The following is a 26,324-nucleotide window of genomic DNA, read 5'->3' as shown; positions in this document are numbered from 1 at the left end:
CATACAATGGCAGGCCATGAGGGGGTCCACCAACTAAGCCAGTCATTACTGGGTTTTCTTCTGGAAACAAGGCCTGGGCTTTGCCTTTTGATGCACTGGCTAGTGGGCCAGAGGAGACTAGAGTACTTGGGTGTGCAGGCTTCAGCTTGTCTGTGAGTGGAAGACTATAGAAAGTTACATGAACTCTAAGAATGGGGATAGCATTGCCGTTCCCTTCTGTTTGGATCATTTGTAAAGAAATGTAAGTGGAGATAAGTGGCCTAGTATGGCACATGTTGAGGGGGGATGCCCCCATTGTCCTACTGCCCTAGATGGAAACTCTTCCCCACTGCTGACCAAGGTTCCCCACTTCCCCTCCCCCAAAGCTGAATGTTCTGCTTGGAAACCTAGTCCCTTCAGTGATTCCCTATTTCAAATAAAAGGATTTAAGTTGACGTATGACCACGTGAGCACATAATACAGCGCATTATTGTGGCATTTGGAGCGGAGACCCGGGCGGGCTTCGCCTGTGATTACGTTTTCTAGATTCTCTACAGAGCGAGAGCTTTTTTCCCCCACCCCCACGCACCCACCTCCTCCTTCTCCTTCCCCTTCTCCGGAGAGCGCTCTCCTAGCGGGTTGCAGTTTTCAGCGCTCATGGAGCGGTTCTGGGCGAGCTAGCCGATGGGACTCGAGGCCACACCAGGAGGATGGAATTTATTTTAAGGTATTTCCGCTGATTGTTCATATCTAGAGTGAGTTATGGCTGTGAGAGACAAAGGTCAGGCGAGGAGACCCTGGTTCACCGACAGGACCCTCAGCCCCTCTTCCTTTGTTTCTCTCGTAGAACCGAAACCGTTTGAAAGATCCCCAGTAGCGCCTCAGATAGAGTTGAATTCCCTGGAAAGTGTTGGGGGGTATAAAGGGAAGGGCACTTGGGGGCGACTAGGTAAGCCCGGTAGCCTCCAGCGCTCAGGCGGCTTTGTCCACTGCAGCGGGTTTGAGTCCCAGGAGCTGAGCCCCAGGCGGAGGGAGGGTCCCGAAGTGCTGGCTCAGGCCGAGGTGGCCCGCGCGGCGATCGCTCGGCAAGACTGCCTGGAGGGGGTGGGGGCTGGCTGGGTGGGAAGGGGACTCGCTCGGGTTGGTCGCGTTTGCGGGCGGCCGGGGATGGAGAGGTAGGGCTGACCTGGGCAGCTGGAGCAGCTGGGAGAGGGAAATCAATGAATGTGCAGATGCGCTGCCATTTTATTGATGATGCTTCGGGCCACTTTGTTCAGTGCTGGGTTGTAGGACGCGCTTTCCCACACTCGGGACCAAAGGTGCCAGACCCGGAGGACACGCCATTGTTTCCTCATCACCCTCTCTACCCGGGTAGGGGTGAAGAAGGACAGCTCAGACTTAGGAGACGCTTAGGGTGGGGGTAAGCGTGCCGGACGCCCAGAAGCTCTGTTAGTCTAAATTTCAGAGAGAAGGAGGGAGCCAGACCTGGGTTTGGGCTTCGTATTGTGCATGGCCTGGACACCCCATTGTAACACACCCAGCGGGCTTGCAGAGTTTTAAGGACTGGCTAGTGCGCCCTGGGCTAGAGAGAATTCCAGAGACAGAGTCCGCAGAAAGCAGAGGCAGACATGTCTCGGGCTTCAGACCTCAGAAACAGTGCTGTAGCCAGGATAGAGGCAGATGAGAGTTAAACTGTGCTTCCAGATTACTGGGAAAGCCCGCGGTAATTGCACTTTGGAGACCCAGCGCTCCTGGGAAGGATGAAAACTCCCTGAAAAGGTGAAGGAAACTTCGCTTTCCTCTGCTCTTGGAGATCTTGGAGTGGAGGAAAGGGGTGCCTACAAGGAGTCAGGAATCAGATTTGCCCGTGACTTAAAAAAAAAAAAATCTTATTTCTTTCCGTACTTGGAAAAAAAAAATCAAATCAAGCTTCTCCTACTTGAGTGGGATTTACATCCCCAGAACGGAAGGGCTGCTTCTACCCTCCCCCGCTGCCGGCCTCCGCACTAACCGTGTTTAACTGAGGCCGTTTCAAGTGCTCTAAAACACCCCTTGGAAATAAAATGTAAGCTTTAATTGCTGTTCAATTACTTGTCAGCATTTCATATGATTTATGACCCAGTTCTGGCGCATTTTTGACCCAGTTAAAGACTCATAAATAATATAGTTTCGTTAGAAAGAATGAGAGAGGGAATAGAGGTTTGTTAAAAGCATCTTTTTATTGTCACTTCAGTGCCAGCAAGCAGAATAAATATCTAGGGATGGACTCTCAAACTGGTTCTGTATAAAAGTGTGCACAGTGAGAAGAAACCAATAGTCCAGTTTATAGAGCGCCAGTTGGTTTTTCCTTCGTGGAAAGAGCTGAAGGCATTCCGTTATAGCTAAACTATAGCTATAGCTATTTAAAAAAGGCTTTTACCCTCAAAATGCCAGCCTCACCCTCGCAGGCAAGTGTATGTCCTCATTAATTTTCCTCCCCATTCCCGGATTCCGATGCCTCTTTTTGCCTCACCTTTCTCCCTGGCTGCACAGCCAGCCTCAGATCGACCCCAGGCCCTCCCAGGCGTGTTCTCAAGGAAGCCCCTGTCGAGGGTAGAGAGGCACAAACACACCTTCGCTCTTCCAGATATTTTCGTAGTGCCGAAAAAATGTTTCCTTCTAGTCCCCATGAGTAAGACATCAGGCAGCACAGGGACTGGAGGGGGCTGGTTTGGAGGAGCCAAGGGGTCCTCTCCACAAAGAAAACCTCAGTGGTTTTGGCTGAGCAGGGTGAATGGCTGCGGGATCTGCCTAGAAAGGGCACCACAGAGGCAGCAGTGGGTAATTTCTGGCAGTGGAAATCGACAGGCGGTATTTTTCTCTTAGAAAACAAGAACAAATAAAAACCCGTCAGCAATCATAAATTATTATTTTTAATCACCTCGCCTGCCATGCTCCAAAAGTCAGTCCTGTGGATTTCAGCAGAGAGGCCCAAAGCCCGGAGGTCTACATGCCAGGTCAGAGCCCCGTTTCTGCCTGCTGCAGCCAGCCACCCAGAAGCCACCTAATCTGGGACCGGCAGAGACCCTGTCCGGACCTCCGGCCCCAGCTTTCCCTCGGCTCCCGGGGCTCCTCGGGTCCAGTCCCAGCATTTTGCCTGGCACGGTCTTGGCGCCATTGAAAAGGTATGTGCCCCAGATGCCCCAGCCCTCACCTCGGCGCCCTCGGCCCTCTTGGCCCAGGAGGTCCCCTCCCCTAGCAGGTTCTCACGGAAAGCTGGCCTTCCCTGCAGCTGGCTTAGCGAGAAGGCGGTGAGAGTCGTGTCAGCAGTTTGGAGGAGAAAGTGCGGGTTGATTATTGACCCACGCCTTCTTTCTTCAAATGCCACATCCGACCCGGCCGGTCTGAAGAGAAAATGCAGCCGAGCGGATTTTTGCGGCGGCTCTCACCTCCTACGCCGCCCGGCTCCCCCTTTCAAGTTGCGCTGCTGCAATATGCCATAAGGAGCAAGTGTTTGCTGTTTTGTGCTCTGTTTACAGCTTTGGGGCGCCGAGTCATAAATCTTGCCCAGCCATAAATGACAAAAACCATTGGTATGCATGAGGCCACCCTGGCCAGGAGTGCTTTTTGATTTCTCCCTTTTCCCTTGGCTTTGTTTTTGCTCTAAGGTGACACTTTGGCTCCCTGACAGTTTAAACATACTACTTATATTTTTAACACCTTCCTTTGAGAAGGACTGGCCGTTGACACCTTGGAATTGCACGAAAGCTCCGTTTCTCTCTTTGCCACACACATACCCTTGCAGAGTTCACTTCTGAATCTGGAGAGTTGAGGGAGGCATTAGAAGGGAGGGAGACCACACTCCTTCAAGTTGTGGCAATACTACCGGGCACTCTCGGGCCTTTCCTCTGCTTAGCGTCCCTGCATACCACTAATTAGCGGGGAAAACATAGACATCGTTGGCGTTGGGGTCAGAGTTTTATCTGTCGTTCTCTGTGAGTGAGCTGCCTGTCTGTACTGGGAAGTGGGCACCGGAAAGCTGGAGACCCAGGTTTCTAGGCACTCTAGTGTGTACCTGAGCCCAGAGCATCCCATTTCACTGCCTGGACTTTGTCCATTTCCCCCAGGCTCCTTCCCTCCTGGCTGCCAGGATTTTAAAGGTTTCTGCCTAAAAATATAACCAAAGACAGCCCAGTTGGATCTTGGGGAGGTCTCTTGAGAAAGGAAGCCCTACCTCTGCCCCCCAAAGATTGGCTTTGAGGTTCTCAGACTGGGGGTGACAGATGTGGTAAAGTGCCCAAAGTCTGGGGAACTCTCCTCCTGGTTCTCTTTCCCCTTGCATCCCAACTGGAAGTGTCCAGGGCAGGGGTTACATGGTTTCTCAAATGGATTCCTAAGAAATAGAGCCCGGCTAGAGAGCCCCTTTGTGAGAGCTGTTTGTCCTCATTAACATAATTTTCCTGGACTTTAGTGACGCCGAGAAGCGAGGAGAGGGAGGGCGGTGGGGGTTGGGGGGAGGCTGCCCTCCTCCCGCCGCCGCCGCCGCCGAGTTCCCCCTCTCGCTCCTGTCCCTCCCCTCGCCTCAGCCCCATCCCCCACGCCGCCCCGCGCTTCCCCAGCCGCCTCGGCCTCCCCTCCCGCCCGCCCCCAGCACCCCCCACCGCACCCCCCGACCAGACGCTGCTCCGCGTGTAATATTCATAAGAAACATACCCAAGTCGGTGCCACTAGCCCAGGCAGAGCCCTGCGCCGCGCGAGCGCTTATCTCCGGGCCGCGGCTGCTGCCCTCGGGAAGGGCAGGGGGCGGGGGTGTGGGGGAGGGGTGGGTGGGTGGGGTGGGTGGGAGGGGGGGTCCAAGCCGCCCCAGTCCGCCCTGGGCGAGCCGTGCCGGAGCAGCGAAGCCACCACGCTCTGCGCCGCGGCGTCCGGGCCTTGGGGTCTCCCTCCCGCCCGCCGTCTCGGCTGATGCTGAGGGTCGGTGCCCATCCCGCGCCTAGGGGAGCCGGCCGGGCGGCCGAGCCGGGCCAGGGGCCGGAGCCCGAGCCCGAGCCCGAGCCTGCGCTCGCGGCGCTCGTCAGAAGTTAAGGTAAGCAGGGCCACAACCGGCCGCTCTCAGCGCTGAATGGCGGAGTTTACGTCTCGGTGATTTATGGCTGCAGACTTAAATCTCGGTTCAAGAAGAGTTCACAAGCCGGAGCTTCCTTCCCGGCAGTGACTGATACCCTTACACTTCGAGTTCAGGCCGCTTTCCCATCCCCGCCCCCACCTCTTCCCTCTCCCCTAGCCCAGCCCCAACTTTTCTGGGTTGGGGAGGATGGGAGGGGTGGGCAAGGGGACACGGGGGCTCTTACCCGATATTCCCGCTTAAACTCGGGGTGAGGGCAGGCTGAGGAAGGGGCGGGAGTGGGAAGAGGGAGCGGTGTCTGAAGGAAGGAGGTTGAATTTGGGCAGATCTTCCAGAAAGACAATAGGGCTTGCTTTCTGCACTCAATTTAGCCTCCTCAACTCTCTTTCAGCTCTTGCACCTGGGGGTTATTGTCCAGAAACATCTTTTCGGAGGAATCTCCTCCCAACCCCAAGCCCTTGCTTGGCTTGGCGAGGGGGGGTTGTGCAAAGCAAGTTTCCAGACTGGCAGATCTCCAACTTCTTTACTAGGTTGCAAACTTTGGGGGCTGGGGTGGGGGCGGGAGGGGGGAAATGTGTGGGCCCCACTGTGGTTGTCTGCTGACCTCAAACAATAGGAAGGACTTTGGTGGGATCTCCGAGGTGAATTCATATTTTAAGTTTATGGGGGCTGTTGTATGCTCTTTGGTTTTTCATGGTATTTTTGTTATTTGCAAGACAATGCACAACTTGATGAAAAGACTTAAGTAGCAGGCCAATATAGTTTGTGATAATGGATTAGCAAGTCGCTTGAAATGTTGCACGTTCAAAATCACCTTAATTTTGTTGTATCTAATACCTTGCTGTTCAAGTGTCTGGAGTAATGTTCTTAACCTGACATTTTACACAAGCCTAGTATCTTAAAAATTTATAATGGCAGACATTAACACTGCCAAATGTAATAGGACCTATTTTCAGTGAAAGAACAGGAAACTGAGACATTCAATTGCTATTCAGTTTTAAATTTTATTTTATTCTTCGTTTATTTTCGATCATGGTATCTGTAGCTTCCTATCTATTTCCAAAATAGAAACAATACTCCAGGGCTCAAGATCACGCATAGTAACTTCAGATAATGGAAGCTGTAATTTTTAATTGAGGTTCTGGAAAATTAATTGTGCTTGTTTTCCAGATGTTGGTCAGATTGTTGGTTTAATAATGAAATCCAAAGAAGCCCATTATTAAAAAAATTATAATCATCATTGGTGGATGGTGTTTTCTAGTTAACCAAGTGTCTGCTATTCCTAGAGAACTTGAATGACTCCAGGACTCAAATATACATAGTTGGGGCATGAACTAAACCATTTTCTTCAGGAATTTGTCATTGTATTTTTTTCTTAAATAGACTGTCATCCTGTGTGTGTGTGTGTGTGTGTGTGTATGAACTCACATGGAACTTTTCTCAGCTGAGAACCAGAGATTGACCATGCAAAGGTTGAAAGCAAAAATAAAACATAGATTTGACTTCTGCAAACTGCTTTCTAAGTAATAAATTTTAAAAAGGGGTTGAGAAGGCTTTCATTGCTTTTAAGATTTCCAGGGTTGACCTTTACTTGGTGTTTCTGAAGCAGGTAAATAGGCCAAGTAACAAATATCAACAACAACAACACACAAAGATCAGGGAACTCTGAACTCTGGCAGGATTTTATGGCTTGTGCTTCCATCCCTCGTCCGGAGCCAAATGACCCCCATACATCAAATTACATAGCAGTTTCTAAGACAGAACCTATTATCGTTAAGTTGGAAGGAGAGTTCAAGCCGTGGTCATGGAGATGAACGCTGGTTTTTCAGGTTCCTGGTGGGTTGTTTTTTTCTCTAATCCATCATGTTTTAACAGGTAGAATTTGATAGTTGCCCTGAATAACAGCACCTCGGAAAGTCCAAGGCAGGAGGGTCTGGGGACCTTTTGTAACAGGGGAAAAGAGGTGGGAGTGGCTTGCTGGGTCATGCCTGAGAAATAAGGAGAGGAAAGGAGTAAAGAACTGTCCAGGATTTGAGTTTGACTTGCTGGAGCGAGGTGTTGTTGGTCTCTTCCCACACAGGATGTTTCTTCTTAAGTTTTTTTCTCTCCCCTTCTTGGCCACAAGGGGCTCATTTGGAAGAGGTAGGTCATATCCCAGCACAAGGGTAGATTAACTGCCTAACAAGCTCAGCTTCTCAAATCCATCCGGGGTAGAGTAGGGCAATTGCCTGAAAAATTTTTGTGCATACCTCTGTTGGGTGCTGGAAGATCCAAGACGGGGCTGGATGGGAAGTCACCCCGCGTCAGGGCTCTTTTGCCAAATATCAGTCCTAAAGGGAGGATTGGAGAACAAATTGGCAACCTACGCTCCCCTTTGCCCCCTTGCCCCTTCCCCAAGATCCTCAGAGGCAGGGAGTCGCGGGTCTCGCTGGACGAGGCCAAAGAACGGAGATGAAAGGACAACCCCAGTTTCTCCTTCTCTGGAAACGAAGGATCCCAGCCCTGTTTCTTTCTAGCCCATCAGCCTTTCTTCTTTTGGATTCCAGCTTTGGAGACCCGGCTTCCAGCCCTCGCTTACTCTTCTGCTCTCTCCCCGGAAAACCCCCAACTCCAGACGCAAGTTAAGCAAATATTTGTAGCTGCCAGTAAATTCCAGCGGCTTTTTATAGCGCGGCTCTCTGCGCCCGGGGCCAAGTCGTGCTGCTAAATATTGCTGACCACTTTTTCTTTTATGGCTTTCATGTCACTTAGCTATTGAGAGTAAGATGGATTTGCGCGGAGCCCTCACCGCGCTGCGATTCTCGCCCCCCAGGTCTGCGCGGGGCGGCCATTGGCGGCGGAGCGTCACGTGACCGCGGGGGCGTGCCAATGTGCGCCCTCACGGGTGTCAAGCCCCCGTCAGAGTGTGCGATCAAGATTGTGAAACAACGCGATGCAAAAAGCGACCTACTACGACAGCTCCGCGATCTACGGTGGCTACCCCTACCAGGCAGCCAACGGGTTCGCTTATAATGCCAGTCAGCAGCCGTACCCGGCCTCCGCCGCACTGGGCGCTGATGGCGAGTACCACCGACCCGCCTGTTCACTCCAGTCGCCTGCCAGCGCCGGGGGCCACCCCAAGGCGCACGAGCTGAGCGAGGCGTGTCTGCGCACCCTAAGCGGCCCGCCCAGCCAACCTCCAGGCCTGGGCGAGCCACCCCTGGCCCCGCCGCCCCAGGCCGCGCCCCCAGCTCCACAGCAGCCTCAACCCCCGCCGCAGCCCCCAGCACCCGCTCCTGCCGCACCCCCTCCCCCCTCTTCAGTTTCCCCACCTCAGAATGCCAGCAGCAACCCCACCCCCGCCAGCGCAGCCAAGAGCCCCCTACTCAACTCACCCACCGTGGCCAAACAAATCTTCCCCTGGATGAAAGAGTCTCGGCAAAACACAAAGCAGAAAACCAGCGGCTCCAGCTCAGGTAAAGCAGTGCCTTCTGGAAGAGGGTCCTCTGGCCTGGCTCCCCCCCACCCCCACCCCCAAACCCTCTCCAGCCACAGCCAGCACGGTCTGGGACGCTGGAACATTTTCAAGAATTCACTGAGCCCCCCCCCCTTCAAGTGGGGGGGGGTGACAGGACTCTGTGTGACCAGGAAACCCCAGAGAGAGACCTGATGGGGGAGTCTCTCTTGACTTCTCCAAGAGCAAGTGGGGCCTAGTGAGTTTGGAATCCCTTCTTATTCCACTCTTGGAGTTAGGACCTTTGGGGACAACAAACCTGAGCTCCACTCTTTCTTTTTAGCACAACTCATTTATAATGAAACCATGACATCCACTCCACACTGAAATGTGGCAGAATAAAAGCAGGCCTAGTCACCATCCAAGTGAGAATCAACGCTTTGCTTATAAGCAGAGCCTATTTTTAATTTTTGCTCCAGTAGATGGAGTGGCTGCTTTACCTCTGGGAAGGCCCTACTCAGACTCAGTACAGTGAAGGCAGTCAGAGATCTCCTGGGGGAGGGGATTTGGACTTGTCATGCTAATAGGAACCACATGGGTCTCCAGGAACTAGACTGGAGGACAGGCCCTGGGTCTTGGGCTTCCCAGCATCTTGGTTACCTTTTCTCCTGCCTTCTCCAGTTGCCAGTACTCTGCTCTAAGCCTAAGCATCTGGGGTCCTCCAGAGTCAAGATTTGGGAAGGGGGGAGGATAGGAGGGCGCAAGATTAGTGGATGAAAATGGGGAGGCTGCTTGATTAAATGAGGAACCCTAATTAATAGGACCCAGCATCAGGGGCCTGGGTCACCCCACCAGAAATTGGTACTTTCAGTGGGATCTCTTCCTTTGGGCGCAGAAGGCCTTCCAGATTGGGGCTTCCACTCTACCCTTCTCCACAGGGTAGACTAAGTAAGTGGCCAGTTGAGGCAACTGTCCAAACGTTCAGTCAGTGAAAGAGGGAAAGGTTTATTGAGTGTATATTAGGTGCCCCACATTCCAGTTACTGCAAAGGGAATGAAGATGGGCGACCTGCCCACAGGGAGCTTATAGTCTGACAGGCCTGAAGGATCAGTAAATGATTCAGAAAGTGAATAGTTCCAGGACAGAAATACAGACCAGGAAGGCAAACTGGGGGTTCTGCTTTTCTGTCCTTACCTCTCCCGCCTTGGGGAAGCTTATGACTTGCAACTTGACTGAATGGAGGGGCTAGCTACCCAGCTACTGGCACTATTTCCCCACCAGGAGAGAGGGCAGCACCTAGTTCCTCATCCTCTTTTCTGGGCCCTGACGGAGGGGTCTTGGGGCCTGGAGCAAGGAGGGGCCTGGCGCGGTCAGGGGTTAGGCGGGGCTTGGGGTAGCCCCTGATGGCTCCCTTCCCGTCTCCTTTGCTCTCTCCTCTGTCCTCGCAGGGGAGAGCTGCGCTGGCGACAAGAGCCCGCCTGGGCAGGCGTCGTCCAAACGGGCGCGCACCGCCTACACGAGCGCGCAGCTAGTGGAGCTGGAGAAGGAATTCCACTTCAACCGCTACCTGTGCCGGCCGCGCCGCGTGGAGATGGCCAACCTGCTGAATCTCACCGAGCGCCAGATCAAGATCTGGTTCCAGAACCGCCGCATGAAGTACAAGAAGGATCAGAAGGGCAAGGGCATGCTGACGTCATCAGGGGGCCAGTCCCCAAGTCGCAGCCCCGTGCCCCCCGGCGCGGGCGGCTATCTGAACTCTATGCATTCGCTGGTCAACAGCGTCCCATATGAGCCCCAGTCGCCCCCGCCTTTCTCCAAGCCTCCCCAGGGCACCTATGGGCTGCCCCCCGCCTCCTACCCCGCACCCCTGCCAAGCTGCGCGCCCCCACCGCCCCCACCGAAGCGCTACACCGCGGCGGGGGCGGGGGGTACACCCGACTATGACCCGCACGCGCATGGCGTGCAGGGCAACGGCAGCTATGGGACCCCACACTTACAGGGAAGCCCCGTCTTCGTGGGGGGCAGCTATGTGGAGCCCATGAGCAACTCTGGGCCTGCCCTCTTTGGCCTAACTCACCTCCCCCACGCCGCCTCGGCAGCCATGGACTACGGGGGTGCTGGGCCGCTGGGCAGCGGCCACCATCACGGGCCTGGGCCAGGGGAGCCGCACCCCACCTACACGGACCTTACCGCCCACCATCCTTCTCAGGGAAGAATTCAGGAAGCCCCCAAGCTCACCCACCTGTGATGGTGGGCGCAGGGCTGCGCGCCAGGAGAGTCCCCCCGCCCCCCACCTTTCTTCTACCGTTTACTTTTTGTTTTGTTTTGTTTTAAGGTTCTTCCTGCCCTCCCTTTTTCCTCCCCCGCCCCCTCTACCTTCCCCCCACCCCGTTTTGTTTTCTTTGGTAACGCGTTTTTATAGTTTATGTGACGTAGCAATCTTGGTTGCTGGAATGGCCGTCAGTATCGGTAGCGATGTTTATCTCCTCCCACCCCTCGCTCGGCCGCTGGCCCTGCATCCTTTACCTTCTCTACTCTTTGATCAGAAACAGGGTATATGAACAAATTTTCTAGCCGAGTTCTTCAATGTGAATTTGTTCGTACATTATGGCTCCCGAGGGGAAGCAATTACTTTTTTTTATTTTTAGGTTGTTTTTTTTTTTTTTTAAATTGCACTTCTTGTAAAGAGCGAGAAAAAAATCAAAGGCGCTTTGAAACAGGGGCTCCCTGTGCAAGGATGACTAAGTGTACGTCTTTCCGTGTGTGTATGCTGGTGAACAGTCAGATTTATTTATATTTTTTTTGCAAGCATTGAATAATCTAAGTTTTAAATATTATTTATCCCCATCCGTTCGTATTTATATTAAAGAAATTCTGTACCCTGATTGTTCAGAAGGTTTCTTGGGCCTTTTGTTCAATAGTGTATTGGCGTACATAGAAAAATTTTTATTTGAAAGGGAAATATAATTCCTTTATAAAAACGGTAATGATGCAATAATACCAGAGAGGATCCAGCTTTTGAAAACAGTGATTTAGGTTTGTAACATCCGACGAAACTGAAAAAAAAAAATCTGTAAACGTGAAAAATGCTAGATTTGTTTTGAGAGTTCTACATTCCTTGCTGCTCACATTCTGAGAAACGAAACAAATAAATAAATAAAGTTTTTATTCTGAATAATATCCGTGTTCAGAAGGGGTTCTTTGGCCGAAGATGGGGGTCTGCGTGGAATTCAGGCAGAGGCGAACTGGCTGAGCAGGCCGCGCGGCAAGCCTTCCAGCTCCGGAGTGGGGCCTGGCCAGGCGGCTCGCCTGGGAGCGCGGCGGATTCTTGGGAAGGCTGCAGGAGCTCCTGGAGGCGAGCAGCTCTGGAAACGCCGAGCGCCAGCCCGCTGGGCCGCCTGATTCCCAGTTGCCAAGGAGGGGCCTGCGCGGGCGCAGGGGCTGCGGACTGCTGAGTGCGGGAGAAACAAAAGGCAGCCAGCGCGAAGCGCGGCGGGGACTCACAGGTGCCCGAGAGGCCCCGCTGGGGAGTAAGGCAGGGCTGTCTTCTCCAAGATCTTCCTCCAGGTCAAAGCGGACCAGCCAGTGCTTTAACCTTGGGAATCATCAGCCGCGCGGAGGATGCCGAGCATTTCCGGACTCTCTGTGGATGCTCTTCGGTCCCTGATCTCTCCAGGAGGAAAGAATGACTCCTAAAATCGCCCCTGGGAGCTAGGCAGCTCGAAGGAGACACAGCTTCACCCAGGTCTCCAGCAAAAGAAAGGCTGAACTCCCAGGAGCCTCCCCGCACCCTTCCCTGGACTGCTGGAGTCCCAGCTTCGTCTTCATCCCGGAATTTAGGATTTGGCATCCCCTGGATTTATTTCCTCTCCTTCATCCCTCCTCACTCTCCTTTTATGGCCCCAGAGGGAGGAGGAGAGAGAAAGGAGATTGGTATCTTTCTAATAAAAATGCAATTTTATAAGTACTTATTTCATGTGATGCTGCAGGAGCTAAACATTACATTTCTACTCCTGGATTTAAGATAGGGCTGCCTACTGACTGGCTGGCAGATGCAAAAGCAGGCACAGGAAAGGGAAATATTTTTATTTTCAAATTAAAGAATTGCTTGGAGAAAGAACCAAATTCAGAAAGTGAAAACCTCAGAACTGTATCCCCATCAACATCCCCTTTCTAAATTGGAAGTGAGAAACCACCTGCGTCTCAGGATCAGAAGCATCTGATGTGAGAAATAAATCAGTCTTCTCCCTGGGTTGTATCTTTCAGAGACGGAGGTGAAAAATGTCGCCATTTTGTTTGCGATCCCAAATATCCATCATCATGGCCTCTATCTTTCCCCTGAGAAGCTCCCTCAGATGATCTTTAGAAATAGGCACTGGAGCCATTTTGGGGTATCTCCTCGGTTCACAGGAGCTGCTCTTAGGGAAACTTCTCACATTTTAAGAAAAAGAAAAAGGCTTGGAAGATGCAAAGCCAGGCAGCTATAGAGATCTGGGTGTTTATGTCACAGCCAGAGATGCTTCTCCCACATCTGTTCTGGGGCTCTTGATACACACACATATATATTTTTATTTTAAAAGAGTTTGGGCTATGGAAGGAGTAGATTTGCTCCCCACCCCACTCCAACCTCCCTGCCGAAATATGGCGCACTTCAGAAATGCGGAGTCTGGAAAACCAGTCTTTGTGAGGACTGGAGCTTCTGCCCTTTGGTTGTTCAGATCTGAACTGAACAGGCTAAACAACCACAGAAGTGTTCTTATGAGTAATAATTTTACAGAAGTATATAAAATTACCTTGTAAAATAAGGGAGACTGGAGAGAGAGTGCAAGAGAGAGAGCGAGAGCGAGCGAGCGCTATCCATTCACAGATGAAAATCTTTCAGAGATACCACTATTTGAACCCATTTCTAAAATCTGCTGTTTAGCTGAGAGGGGACTGGTTTGGAGGCATCCTCCTTCCCTCAGGGCACAGATTTTTAAATGACGTTCCAATACGATTCACCGTATCTTGGCAGTCAAAACATTCATTTTAGGTTTCAAAGAGAAAATATTGGTCTCACCTCCAGCTTCAAAGATATTAAAAATAAGTCCTTATTAAAATATTCCTGAGTTAAAGTAATAGATTTGGGGAAGATTTCAATGTTGAATGGCCAAAAAAAAAGGGTTTGCTTCCAGATGGTATTTGAATTAAGGCCGCTGAGGCGAGCAGAAAGCTCTCACCCACGCAGCCCCTGACAAAGCCTCAGCGATATGGGGGCAGCGCTTCTCCCTCGCCATAACTCCCCCTCCCCTTAACCCCTCAGTATTATTTCTGGTAAAAGCAAATGCCAAAAGTCACTATCCCAGAATGTGCAAAAGCACCTTTCCTAAAAGCAGCCTTATAACTCTTCCTGCTGCCAAAACGATATCTTTAAAAAGACTAGTTTTCCTTGTTTACTTGCGTTTCCTGCTCTCCTCTTTGCTCGGCCACATTTGATCTTGGAAAGAGCTCGAAGCTGAAATGTGTTCTTAAGGGCCAGAAGCTGTCAAGGCTTTTGGTGAGCAAGATTGATCGCACCCAGACTTCCTTCAGAGCTTTGTTTGGAATAAAAGCAAGAAAACTGAAAAACCTCACATTTTCCAAAATAGCATCTCTATCTGTAAGGCGATGCTCTGGGCTAGTCAATGATGGAGGCCACTTTATATCTAATTTCCACCCAAGCCCCCTTTGATGCCGGCCTCAGAAATGGAGTCCTAGCCTTGTGCCGTGGTCAGCCTTTCTTGTTTTCTACGTAGATTTTTCTCCCCCACCAACCTCTCTCTCCCTGGCCATCAGAATGATTTATTTTCCTGCCACGGATGCCTGCCGGCCTGGGGGAGTCTGATCACTTGGTCCATTTCAAAGGAAGCAAAAGCGAATCATCATCCTCAGGGTTTGAGGGAAAAGAGATACCTTCAGATTTCTCTCTCAGCCTCCTCCCCTCTTTCTGGCTTGGTGGATTTTTTAAAAGTTATTGTTTGGTACCTAAAGGTGTTATCTTTTGAACCCTCCAGCACAGTCCAAGATGCCCTCAGTCTCAAGTCTCCGAATTGGAAAAAAAAAGAGAGCGAGAAAAGAGAACCTTTACAATTCCTTCTGAGGTTGCCCTCTCTCACCTGCGGTGCTTGTTTCCCACAGCAGAACCTGAGTGCAAACATCCCTGGTGGCCAAGGAGCAGAAAGGTGCGGGAGACAATTGGGGCTGCCAGGGAGCACGCTTTGCCTCTGAACCCACAAGCCCCCAGTCGGAGCGACAAGGACCAGGAGAAAAAGGAGACGAAAAGAGACAGGAAAAAAAAAAAAAAGAGGAACAAGCACCTTCTCCCTCCCTGCTGCTAACTTCCAACAGACTTCCTGGAAATCAGAAATACTCACCGCACCCGAGCCCTAAGGGTATGAAACCCAGAATGCCAGGAGCCGCAGGAGCCTGCTCGGGGTGGCATTGCTTTGGCTGGCCGCCGCCCTGGCTACAGGGATTTGGACACATGGACCTGGGGTTGTTGTCTTGCTTGGCACATGCATCTATCTTTCTCCAGCCACTCTTGAAAAGTTGATGGCACAGGAAGGTTGGGAAGCTTCGAGAGCCGCCTCCCGTCTTCCGCTTCCCTCTGGAGCCAGATGCATAGCTGCCTTGGAAAAGCCGGCTAACAATGGGCCGGGGTCCGGGTCCGAGGGGCGCGCACTCGGAGCTGGGCTTTGGGAGGGGGGCGAGGGCATGCAGGAGAGGTTTGGCGAAGGAGAGGAGGATAGAAGTGAGAGGGAAGGGGAGAGGGGAGAAGAGGGAAAAAGAGGAAAAGAGGGAAAGACAGAGAGGAAGGAAAACAGGGATCACTTCTGAGATCCAGGAACTGGTTTTAGAAAAGGGGGAGGAGGAAAGGGGAAATAAAAGAGGGGAGACCCCAAAATTAATCCTTTCTTTTCTGTGTCTCCTCTCTCTCCTTCTCCTTCTCTCTCTTTCTCTCTCTCTCTCTCCCCCTCTCCCTCCCTCCCTCCTTCCCTCTCTCTTTCTTCTCCCTGTCTCACCTCCCCTCTCCCTCTGCTCCTTCCTCCAGCCTTAGCAGAACTTATGTGGCTGGGATGCGGGGCTCTCGGGTGTCAAAACTTTGAAGATTAATGGATTACTTTGTTAATGACTGCAGGCGTCAGACTGAGGTGCTTAAATGATTTGTGAGGTGCGAGGCGTCTTCCCGACAGTCCCAAACAATGCGCGGAGTGTGCGGGGGAGGCAGAGGGCAGCCGCCGGCGGGCCCGGCAGCAGGGCTCGCACTCGCACTCCACACACTCCCGGGCGCACACACAGCAGATCTATGCTGATCGGGAGGCAGGCAGGCACCCTCGCCCCCACGCACTCCCGGGCATCCCCACCCACACCCACATCTATGTATTTTTGCCATGAAAAAAGTGTAAATAAAGCCTCGCTGGCCCCCAATGAGGCGTTCCTTCCCGACTTTTTTGGATCAATCAAACAGACAGTGGCTTCTTTTGATTAAAGCCCAAATTGTCATTGGGCAGAAGCAATCATGTGACAGCCAATTCGGTCCAATTTCAACCTTGTCTCCATGAATTCAATAGTTTAATAGTAGCGCGGTCCCCATACGGCTGTAATCAGTGAATTAGAAAAAAAACACCCCAGCAGCGATCTTCTATGATAGATTTTTTTCCCTCTGCTCTCGCCTTTTTCCTGGGCCTTGCCCCCCCAAAGCCCCTCCAGAAGAGGGAACTTTTTCTCCGAGGGGGCTCCAAGGAGAAGGCCATGAATTACGAATTTGAGCGAGAGATTGGTTTTATCAATAGCCAGCCGTCGCTCGCTGAGTGCCTGACATCTTTTCCCCCTGTCGCTGATACATTTCAAAGTTCATCAATCAAGACCTCGACGCTTTCACACTCGACACTGATTCCTCCTCCTTTTGAGCAGACCATTCCCAGCCTGAACCCGGGCAGCCACCCTCGCCACGGCGCTGGCGGCCGCCCCAAGCCGAGCCCCGCGGGCAGCCGCGGCAGCCCAGTGCCCGCCGGCGCCCTGCAGCCGCCCGAGTACCCCTGGATGAAGGAGAAGAAGGCGGCCAAGAAGACCGCGCTGCCGCCTGCCTCGGCCGCCGCCGCCGCCGCCGCCGCCACCGGCCCTGCCTGCCTCGGCCACAAAGGTCAGTCCAAAGACTTGGCCCCAGGTCCCGGGACCCTTTTCCCCCTTCTGGGCTGCCCGGGGAGCGGCTATGGGGGAGGGGAGCGTGGGCTGGGAGAGAAGGGGGAGAGAGGGAGAGATGCTTGGCTGCCTTCCCTTGCCCTGTGGGCTCAGGAGTGGGTGTGCTGGAGAGAAAAGGGATCCTGCGCTGCACAATGAGACACACATATATTTTTAAGAAGAGGGGGGGAAAACTTTCCCTAACTTGTGTAATGTGGGATGATTTATTTGAGTTGGAACTGACCTCCTCTTGTCTAGTTGTCCTAGAGTTTGGCTTTTTGACAGTAATGAAGAGTGATAGATCGCTCTTGCTCAGCTAAGCAGCTGATGCATTAATTATAAATTGTGGTGTGGCTAATATAAAGTTTGCTCCCGGATGGAGAGGTTGGGGGGAGCCACAGGCAGCAATTTGATGGAGGTGGAAGAGATGGGGTCTCCCCGGGCTGGGCTCCCAGGAAAGGCACAATAGCGCTACTGCATCCAGGGCGGCCATTTTGTTGCAGTTGATCTTTTCTGCTGTATTTATTCTCCAGTGGAATAACCCCGCTCGAACCCCTCCACCTCCAACTGTGCGTGTGTCTCTTGTTGGTTTCCCTTTCCGCAGAATCCCTGGAAATCGCCGATGGCAGCGGCGGGGGCTCGCGGCGCCTGAGAACTGCTTACACCAACACGCAGCTTTTAGAGCTGGAAAAAGAATTTCATTTCAACAAGTACCTTTGCAGACCCCGAAGGGTGGAAATTGCAGCGTTGCTGGATTTGACTGAGAGACAAGTGAAAGTGTGGTTTCAGAACCGGAGGATGAAGCACAAGAGGCAGACCCAGTGCAAGGAGAACCAAAACAGCGAAGGGAAATTTAAAAGCCTCGAAGACTCTGAGAAGGTGGAGGAGGACGAGGAAGAGAAGTCGCTCTTTGAGCAAGCTCTCAGCGTCTCCGGGGCCCTTCTGGAGAGGGAAGGTTACACTTTTCAGCAAAATGCCCTCTCTCAGCAGCAGGCTCCCAATGGACACAATGGCGACTCCCAAAGTTTCCCAGTTTCGCCTTTAACCAGCAATGAGAAAAATCTGAAACATTTTCAGCACCAGTCACCCACTGTTTCTAACTGCTTGCCAACAATGGGCCAGAACTGTGGCTCTGGCCTAAACAATGACAGTCCCGAGGCCCTCGAGGTCCCCTCTTTGCAGGACTTTAACGTCTTTTGCACAGATTCCTGCCTGCAGCTTTCAGACGCAGTCTCGCCCAGTTTGCCAGGGTCCCTCGACAGCCCCGTAGATATTTCAGCTGACAGCTTTGACTTTTTTACAGACACACTCACCACAATCGACTTGCAGCATCTGAATTACTAAAAACATTAAAGCAAAACAAAGCATCACAAAACAAAAACCCCTTTGACCAGGTGGTTTGGCCTTCTTTTATTCCGAGAGTTGATTTTTCTTTTCTTTTCTTCTTGACCTACCCTGTCTCTCCTCTAAATGTGGAAGATTTTCTGTTTAGTGGTTCTCCTGATCCAGTTTGAGCCATCTTTTCCAGATTATTTTGGAGTTTTAGTTGTTCTGAATCGAATCCAACGACCCTCTATGTGATTTCCTGAAAGCAATATAGGAGGCCTGCAAGAAAGTGATCATATAATTGTATCTTCACTTTCTTTTTATTTTTGTATTACATTAGGATGCATTGTCATGAGTATTTTTGGTAGAATAAATTCTCCTTTGCTATAAGTAGCTTTCTTATTTTTTTTTCTCCCCCCTCTTTCTCAAGGCTCATAACAGTTTCTTTTCCCTCTTTTAGTCTAATTTGGTAAATAAAATTCTGGTCACAATTCATCTTCTTTTTTAATTTTAATATATTTATTAAGGGGGCATGTTCAAAGTCTTCAAATAGACAACAACAAAAAAGAAAGCCAGAAAATGGTTAGGACTTCTGAGAAGTGTTCTTTTTCTTTTTTTCTTTTTTCTTTCTTTCTTTTTAAAGGGAATGGATTTGGTTTTTCAGTGTAGAGGTTCAAGCCATAGATTTAAATTGGTAATAGAAACAGGATTGGGCAGCCTCAGAGTTGGGCCAAACCCAAGCTTTTGAAAGTGGAGAAATAAAGTGCCTACAGAAACCCCCAACTCCAGGAAGGAGGAACATGGAGTTTCTTTAACAAGCTACCAGTCTTCGGGTCAATAACTAAGTTATCAACAATTCATTTATTTATACACATTTGTTTCAAACATCTACATTCCAACCCCTCCCCCACAATCCCGGAAACATTTTCAGTGTGGTCGATTAGTCTCCCAGCTGTTGATGGGTCGAGGCAAACAGACCTAAAAGGTAGAGAAAAACAAAAACAAAACAAAACAATGGTTACTAGCTGGAAAATGCACTTCAGAAAGGGTTCTTTCCAATCCTCTGGTTCAGTCATTCTAGGATTCTTTCTTCAGGGTCAGAAAAATCAATATTTCATTCTTAAATCTGTTTACATGGCAAATAATGGATCATTAAAGCTGTGAAGTCAGGTTACCAAGTTGAGACTTAAATTGGAGAGTTTGTGCGCCCTAGGTTATAAATTAACCCAGTTTCTAGAGAGGGAAAGAGAAAAAGCACTTTAAATGAAATACCAATAAAATGTGATCCAGGGCACGTTACTGGGTTGTTCTGATTTTTTCCCCCCTTCTTTCATCTCCCCATGCTGATTTTTCCCTTACTGAGCTCTGCTACTTACTTACCGTGAGAAAACGCAGCGTGTAAGCAACATGTGTGGGGGGCGGGTTGATTTAGGAACCCGGCTCTTAAAAGCTAAGGCTTGGAAGTTACAATGAAATCGCGATCTTTCTCTATGGGTTTGCACCCTACCTTCCTCCACCCTTTTGCCCCCGAAATCCTGGCAGCGGCGGAGGCGTGTGAGGACCCCGGTGAGTCTCCAGCCCCAGGCGCAGAGCTGAGCAGGGCGGCCCCGCCGCAGCCAGGGCTGAGCCGCTGCTGTTTGAGATTCGTCCTACGCTCATAAATCAAACGCTTTCTATGAATGAGAATGTCATCAAAGAGATCAATTGCAGGAACACATGCACAAATAAAAATCCTCTTACGTATTTGCCGGGGATCCCCGTCCGAAAGCATTAAGTTAGAAGGCGTTTAGTCATAATTCATTTTTATTGCTCTTTTAAAACAACAGCTTGGCTGAGCCGCGGATGCCATGAACAGCTCCGGGCCTCCGCGGCGTTTTGTCTCCTCCTTGCTCCTTCCCTTTCTAGTAGAAGAGCCCTGAAAGAGGCGTTTTGAGCCCAGCAAGTGGCTTGCAGGCCATCATTTAACTAGTGACCAAGCTCTCCTTTCGCCCACTCTCCCAGGGCATTTAAAGAGACTTTAGCTCGAGTCCTGGGGCGCTGGCCTACACGCTCAGAAAACCAGGGTCTTCTACACGGCGGAACGAGCCCCAGGATTTCGTGGGGGTGGGGAAAGAACGGAGCTACGGAAGCCTTACGGGCTCGAGGCCAGAGGAGACCGCCTTTGTAAGCAACACCGGGAGAGCGGCGCTCTGGGCGGCCAGCCGCGGCGGAGCGGGCTCGGCTGCGAGCGTCCGGCCTGCCGGGAGCCGGGAGCGGTGCGCGGAGGTGGGTCGGTCTCCTGCGCGAGTGCTTGCGGGCTTAAGTGCAAGTGCATCCATGTGGTCCCAAGAAAAACACCCCCACCCGTGCTGGCTCTGGAATGAGGCCCGGAGGGAGGAAGACAAGTGGAAGGAGTGGAGCGCGGAGGCCGAGAACTAGCGGAGGAAGGAGAGCGGTTGCGGCCCGCGGCGGCTTTGTGGCTCAAGCCCTGCGGCCAAGGGGCTTGCGCAAACCCGGGCTGAAGAAGCCAACAAAGGGACAGGAATGAGACCAGGGGAAAGCAGACCGTCCGCAATGCCAGCCCGGACCTCCTCACGTCCTGCCTCCTCCCCGACAGGAGCCCCTTCTCTCCCCATCGTTGGAAGCCTGGAGCTCCTAAGGAAGCCGCCTCCAGGAGGACCGCCTTTCCTTTTCCCATCTCGAAGATGAACGTCCCCAGGTGCTGAAATTGGGGCAGGAGTGACTTTTCCTGTCTGTGCTCTCTCTTAACCGCGGTTGGGGATGGGTCAAAGGTCACAGAAAAATACCATTTCAAAAGAAAATGTTTGGGGGAAAATGTTTCTTTGCTACTGAGGGAATCCGTAGTCAAATGTCTGCAAGAGTTTCCCCTCATGGGGGGGGGGAGGGGGCAGGTTGGGGGGGGAGGGAAACTTCTATATGTGGAGAACAGAATGCAGAAACCTGAGAGGTGACTAACACATTTGAAATGTGCCTGCCTCAAGCAAAACTTCCTTCTTCTAACTGGGGAGGGAAAGCTAGAGGGGAGTGGGAACCCCATCCTCAGATAAATTTTATCTGTCCGATTCCGGTGTGGTAAACAGGGTCAGGGAAAATCTATACTGCACTGGCTGCAAAAGCTTCTTGGATGATCTCTGGATTTCTTTTACCTAAGAATGCATCAATTCTCGGTCTCAGTTTGGCATTTTTCTCTCTACAAGCCAAGGGTTGACACGAAACCTAATAGTAAACAGCAATTAACGACCCCGTCAGCATCAGGGTAGGATGAGGGTGATGGAGAACAGGACCCCTGGCCTGGGATGACGCTCAGATTTGCACGTGTCTCTCTAGGGAAAGACTTGAAGGTTCACACAAGGAACTACACAGTCAGTTACAAAGGGGAGGAGGTGTTGTTGGGGAAGAAGAAAATATCCCGTCCACCATCAGCCATCTGTCCACCGCCCCTCCCACCTGCCAGCCCCTACCCACTTCAGACGTGCAGTAGAATGGCGGGGGGGGGGGGTGGATAAAGGAAGCTCTACCACTCCTAACATCCCCCTCCAGAAAACGAGCACCATTGCGGGGGGAGTCCAGCGTATTTTGCTGGCGCTGTGGTCTCGCCCTTTGAGGCCCCTGCCGGAGCGCGCAGACTCCTGGGTCCCGGGGAGCCGGCAGATGGCCTGCAGCGCACCGCCCGGCCCCCACGCTAGCCACGTCCGCTAGCGTCATCTTTCTCCCCCGCCTCCTACCCTTCAAAATCTAGCGGCCGAGCTGCTCGGGATCCCGTAGGGCTCCCGGAGCAAAGCTGAGTGGGGAGGAGAAAGGGGCGGAGAGCGAGGAGAGAGGGAGGGCGAAGAGCCCGGCCACCCCCGGCCTTTTCCGGCAAGCTTAACTACTACCAATCACCCGCACCCGGGCGTCGAATTACAGAAGCTCCTCATTGCCTTGCTAATAATCAGTTGGGGTGGAGGGAGTAGGGTTCGGAGACCCTCCTTGGAGAAGGGAAGTTTGTTTTTTTTTTTCCTTGCTCCTGTCCCCTCCACGCCCACCCGGAGTCCTCCAGGCCAATCCTCTGCGCACTTCCCTCTCCCTTCGGAGCTTGGAGAGCTGGTGGCCTGGCCTCGTCCTACGCCACTATCCCCTGCGCTCCTCACTGCCCCGACCCCACCGCAGGGACTGTGTAGTAAAAGCGCCAGGGGAGCTACCCTTCCTGCTCCGCGCACTACGGGCTCGGCCCCTGATCTAGTGGCAGGCCGGGGAGCTCTGGCCCACTGATTCCCGACCCAAGAGAGACGGAGCCCTCTTCCCTTCTCACCTCTTGCCAGTTCATCTTTCTGTGCACGGTGCGGAAGGGGCGGAGACGGGGATGCCTCCCAGCCCCCACCTCCCGGAGGGGGGGGAGAGCGGAGACGGCGCGCGCAGAAGGTGGCTTCTGCTCCCCTTCGGCCCAGCGCTCCGAATCTGCCCTTGCAGCCGCCGCAGCTGCTGCCGCCGCCTGGGCTGCCTGGGGGGGCGACTGCGCGTCACCTAGACTGAGGAGCGCCGGGGATTTAAATGCCACTGAAACGGTGATCCATCACCGCGGGAGCCAGCAAACTTTCGCAGGAGGCTCCGCCATTGGCTGACATAGTCACGTGCCCCTCCCCCGGCGCCCTCCGCCCTCGCGCCCCCCCTCTTGCGCACTGTACATTCATATCATTTTTCTTCTCCGGCCCCATGGAGGAAGTGAGAAAGTTGGCACGGTCACCCAGGGCTTCGCAGGATCCGGTCCCTCAGTGACAGATGGACAATGCAAGAATGAACTCCTTCCTGGAATACCCCATCCTCAGCGGTGGCGACTCAGGGACCTGCTCAGCGCGAGCCTACCCTTCCGACCATGGAATTACAACTTTCCAGTCGTGCGCGGTCAGTGCTAACAGCTGTGGCGGCGACGACCGCTTCCTAGTGGGCAGGGGGGTGCAGATCAGCCCACCCCACCACCACCACCATCACCACCCCCAACCGGCCACCTACCAGACTCCCGGGAACCTGGGGGTGTCCTACTCCCATTCGAGTTGTGGTCCAAGCTATGGCGCGCAGAACTTCGGCGCGCCTTACAGCCCTTACGCGTTAAATCAGGAAGCAGAAGTAAGTGGTGGGTACCCCTCGTGCGCTCCCGCAGTTTACTCTGGAAATCTCTCATCTCCCATGGTCCAGCATCACCACCACCACCAGGGTTATGCTGGGGGCGCGGTGGGCTCGCCTCAGTACATTCACCACTCATATGGACAAGAGCACCAGAGCCTGGCCCTGGCCACGTATAATAACTCCTTGTCCCCTCTCCACGCCAGCCACCAAGAAGCCTGTCGCTCCCCTACATCAGAGACGTCTTCTCCAGCGCAGACCTTTGACTGGATGAAAGTCAAAAGAAACCCTCCCAAAACAGGTCAGTCTTGCCATTCCTTGGATATTCCTTGATGGTTCTGGAAGGAGCTTGTTTGCTTAGTTGCCAAGGAAAATTAATACTTTTTTTTCTTTAAAGTTCTTGCTTCCCACTGGTGTTGTTGAGTGTGGAGAGATTGTCCAGGTGTGTGGGGCAAAGGAGCATATGGGACTGTTGTGTTTTCCAAAGGGCTGAGTTTTAGAGGTTCTGGAATAGGAAGTGGGTAGGGTTGTGTGTGTGTGTGTGTGTGTGTGTGTGTGTGTGTGTGTGTGGTGGGGTGGTTCTGTTAATATCTCCAGGCTCCATTAATCACGGGTCTGACCATTCTAATGGTTGACTTCAGATTAACACTTTACACCTCATCAGTCACCTTTCCCAGCCTAGTTTGTGTTGAGAAATTCTTGATCTCCCCTCCCCTCTACCTGAATGTTGCTCTGAAGCGTGTAGGGGCTCTCATATGGATTGTAAAAATTTTTCTTTCTCTCTCATCGCTCCCCACCATGCCCCCAGGGAAAGTTGGAGAGTATGGCTACGTGGGTCAACCCAATGCAGTGCGCACCAACTTCACCACGAAGCAGCTCACTGAGCTGGAAAAGGAGTTCCACTTCAATAAGTACTTGACGCGCGCCCGCAGGGTGGAGATTGCCGCATCCCTGCAGCTCAATGAGACCCAAGTGAAGATCTGGTTCCAGAACCGCCGGATGAAGCAAAAGAAACGAGAGAAGGAGGGCCTCTTGCCCATCTCTCCTGCCACCCCGCCAGGAAGTGAGGAGAAGGCTGAGGAATCTTCAGAGAAGTCCAGCTCTTCGCCCTGCATTCCTTCCCCAGGGTCTTCTACCTCAGACACTCTGACTACCTCCCACTGAGGCCCACCCAGCCCCAAGACTCCACAGCCCAGGCTACTCTGAGGGCTGGGGACTCCCTACCCAAAGCACATTCTTAGCTTATCTTCCTTTCCATTTACAGTCTCTCTCTTCCTTTCTGATCCTATCTGGGGAGCTCCTGGCCAGGATAAGGTGTTTCCAGAGAATTCTAGATTAGAGGCTTGATTGGTGTGTGTGTGCTAACTCCTTGATGCAGATTAGGTGCCATAATCAATTTTCTGATGGCCCCCAACACCCCTCCCTACTTTTAGGAGATTTCCACAGAATCTGTTCCTTTCAGATGTCCTTTGGAATATAGTCTCCTTTGCCAGCAGAAGCATGTCAGAGGGAGGCCTATCCTTTACCTGTCTGTGTATTTACAGTTCTCCCCTACTTTGCCCTTAAAGTGGGATAGAGAGAAAGGAGAGTCCAGGAGCTCATAAAGAAGAGATGCACTATGAGCGTGTTTACACAATTAAATCATCCCTTAATTTAATTCAATTTCATGTGTGTGTTTGCTGGTTGTAAATACTTTGTCCTGAGAGATTTATCTTTATACAGATTTTCTAGAAATGTTTAGATTAAGTGACTAAAACAGGGTGGGTAACTCAAACTGGTACAATTTTATATGTGATTATGGGTTAAAGAATAAAATTGCTCACTTAAACTCGGTCAGATGCCTCAGAGGGTAGCCTGCATTTGCTCTTTCAATGAGTTAAGAAGGCCTGCAGAACACAAGGTTCAAAACCTTGCTTCCTGTGCTAAGTCTCTCCCCATCCCCACCTGTTTATTGTTTCACTGGCCACACTATTTGAAATTTGTGCTGGATTATTCAGAACCTAAAGGTATTATTCAAACCAGCTTCTTCCTTCCACAGTTATCTTAGCTGGATATGATGTATTTTCAGCTCAATTGTTAATGTGATGGATGGCACAATGAATGTATATTTTGTGTGATTCGTGAATAGTCTTTTGCATGTCGCACAATGTTTTGATGTCCCTGAAGTACCACACTGAGTTATATCAGTTATTCTTTGTGAGCCTATGATATTCCCCCTTTCCTGTACAATCATGAACAGCTCTGAGATCCTGGAGTGATGTGATCCAGAGCAGAGTTTACGGGTCTTAAGATGTCTGTAATAAATATATTCAAGTTTCACATAAGCTTAAGCATCCCTGTATTTGGCTTGGCTACAATTTGTTGGCTTATTTCACGTGGGGAGGAGGGAAGGGTGATGTGTACTTTCAGAGGTGGGCCTTTTCTTGAAAAAAGTAAATGCTTTCCATTATGTAGCTGAAACTTCCCCTATGAGTGTCATAGCACCTAGCTGCTGCCTATTTAATAGGCTGATTTTCTTTAAAATAACAATAGTTCCTTTATTACAATCCAAGTTCATAATGGAAAAAAATGAATGGTGAAGAAATTTATGAAGCAGATCTATTTTTGAAACAAACATGAATACTTCCTGGGTCAAGTGCTAACCTTTTCACCTCCCACTGAATGTTGACGTATATATAAACAGAACCCCCTTCAAAAGCCCAAACTCTTCAGTCCGTCTTTCCTCACATCAGTGAACCAAGAGCTAAGAGATTCACATTTAATGAGCTCCAGTATAAAGCTGTTTGAGGACAAGACCTCCACCTCACCCCTCTTCTTTTTCGGCTTGTCAAGCAGTGTTCCGGTATAGTCCACCCTTTAAACTGAGTATGGTCTATTTTCAGTAAACCCGCTGTATCTCTCCTCCCATCCCTCCTGTCAGTGTCCGTCCCTTCCTGCCACTCTATACACGTTCTCCTGCCCACCCCCTCTGGGTTACACATCTCATTCCCATCAGATTCGGCTTGGATTTCATAGCCAGCATGGCTGTCATGGGTCTGCTCTAATCCATGACCCAGTTCTAATCCCCTAACCCAGAAAAAAAGTTTTTGTTTTCTTCTCTGGGCTCAACAGATTCTTTCAGGTGACCTTTTGAAAGCTGCCCTGAAGTCTTTCGATATTCAAGTTGCTTCCAACCGAGGCAAG

General features: G+C 51.5%; 4 protein-coding genes and 1 long non-coding RNA gene across 7 annotated transcripts in view; 4 read left to right on the top strand and 1 right to left on the bottom strand.

The window, feature by feature from the left end:
- Positions 1-8,011, top strand: part of HOXA5 (homeobox A5) — a 32,975-nt gene extending 24,964 nt beyond the window's left edge. Inside the window, exon 6 of the transcript XR_004682050.1 lies at positions 7,896-8,011. The gene's annotated coding sequence lies outside the window, so the exon portion shown is untranslated. The remainder of the gene's footprint in view (positions 1-7,895) is intronic.
- On the top strand, positions 7,953-14,597 carry HOXA3 (homeobox A3). Its single transcript, XM_035020792.1, has 2 exons — positions 7,953-8,538; positions 9,965-14,597. The coding sequence occupies exons 1-2, from the start codon at positions 8,016-8,018 to the stop codon at positions 10,762-10,764; spliced, it is 1,323 nt and encodes a 440-aa protein (XP_034876683.1). The 5' UTR covers positions 7,953-8,015; the 3' UTR covers positions 10,765-14,597.
- Positions 14,598-14,840: 243 nt separating this feature from the next.
- On the top strand, positions 14,841-18,457 carry HOXA2 (homeobox A2). Its single transcript, XM_035020788.1, has 3 exons — positions 14,841-14,926; positions 15,586-16,677; positions 17,320-18,457. The coding sequence occupies exons 2-3, from the start codon at positions 16,179-16,181 to the stop codon at positions 18,057-18,059; spliced, it is 1,239 nt and encodes a 412-aa protein (XP_034876679.1). The 5' UTR covers positions 14,841-14,926; positions 15,586-16,178; the 3' UTR covers positions 18,060-18,457.
- A 426-nt stretch (positions 18,458-18,883) lies between these two features.
- LOC118020897 lies at positions 18,884-22,583 on the bottom strand. Its single transcript, XR_004682049.1, has 2 exons — positions 22,333-22,583; positions 18,884-19,019 (listed from the first exon to the last, which is right to left on the bottom strand). It is a non-coding gene; the product is annotated as an uncharacterized LOC118020897 (long non-coding RNA).
- HOXA1 (homeobox A1) lies at positions 19,777-25,460 on the top strand. 3 transcript variants are annotated; one of them, XM_035020790.1, is made up of 3 exons: positions 19,777-20,739; positions 22,740-23,442; positions 23,950-25,460. In XM_035020790.1, exons 2-3 carry the CDS (start codon positions 22,800-22,802, stop codon positions 24,303-24,305), a joined length of 999 nt encoding a protein of 332 aa, XP_034876681.1. In that variant the 5' UTR covers positions 19,777-20,739; positions 22,740-22,799; the 3' UTR covers positions 24,306-25,460. The 3 variants fall into 3 exon arrangements, with proteins under 3 accessions (XP_034876681.1, XP_034876682.1, XP_034876680.1); XM_035020791.1 differs by lacking the exon at positions 19,777-20,739 and having other exon boundaries at positions 22,723-23,144; positions 23,348-23,442; positions 23,950-24,136; XM_035020789.1 differs by lacking the exon at positions 19,777-20,739 and having other exon boundaries at positions 22,723-23,442.
- The last annotated feature ends 864 nt before the right edge of the window (positions 25,461-26,324 follow it).

This window comes from Mirounga leonina, unplaced genomic scaffold (assembly GCF_011800145.1).
Source record: "Mirounga leonina isolate KUSES-001 unplaced genomic scaffold, KU_Mleo_1.0 Mir_174, whole genome shotgun sequence".
NCBI classification, from domain to species: domain Eukaryota; kingdom Metazoa; phylum Chordata; class Mammalia; order Carnivora; family Phocidae; genus Mirounga; species Mirounga leonina.
The sequence above is the reverse complement of the archived record's forward strand: the minus strand, read 5'-3'. Positions and strand labels throughout refer to the sequence as shown.

Coding starts and splice junctions, on each gene's coding strand:
- HOXA2 (XM_035020788.1), top strand. CDS start 16,179: ATGATAGATTTTTTTCCCTCTGCTCTCGCCTTTTTCCTGGGCCTTGCC. Junction 16,678..17,319: donor TGCCTGCCTCGGCCACAAAG/GTCAGTCCAAAG, acceptor CCCTTTCCGCAG/AATCCCTGGAAATCGCCGAT.
- HOXA1 (XM_035020790.1), top strand. CDS start 22,800: ATGGACAATGCAAGAATGAACTCCTTCCTGGAATACCCCATCCTCAGC. Junction 23,443..23,949: donor AAGAAACCCTCCCAAAACAG/GTCAGTCTTGCC, acceptor CCATGCCCCCAG/GGAAAGTTGGAGAGTATGGC.
- HOXA3 (XM_035020792.1), top strand. CDS start 8,016: ATGCAAAAAGCGACCTACTACGACAGCTCCGCGATCTACGGTGGCTAC. Junction 8,539..9,964: donor AACCAGCGGCTCCAGCTCAG/GTAAAGCAGTGC, acceptor CTGTCCTCGCAG/GGGAGAGCTGCGCTGGCGAC.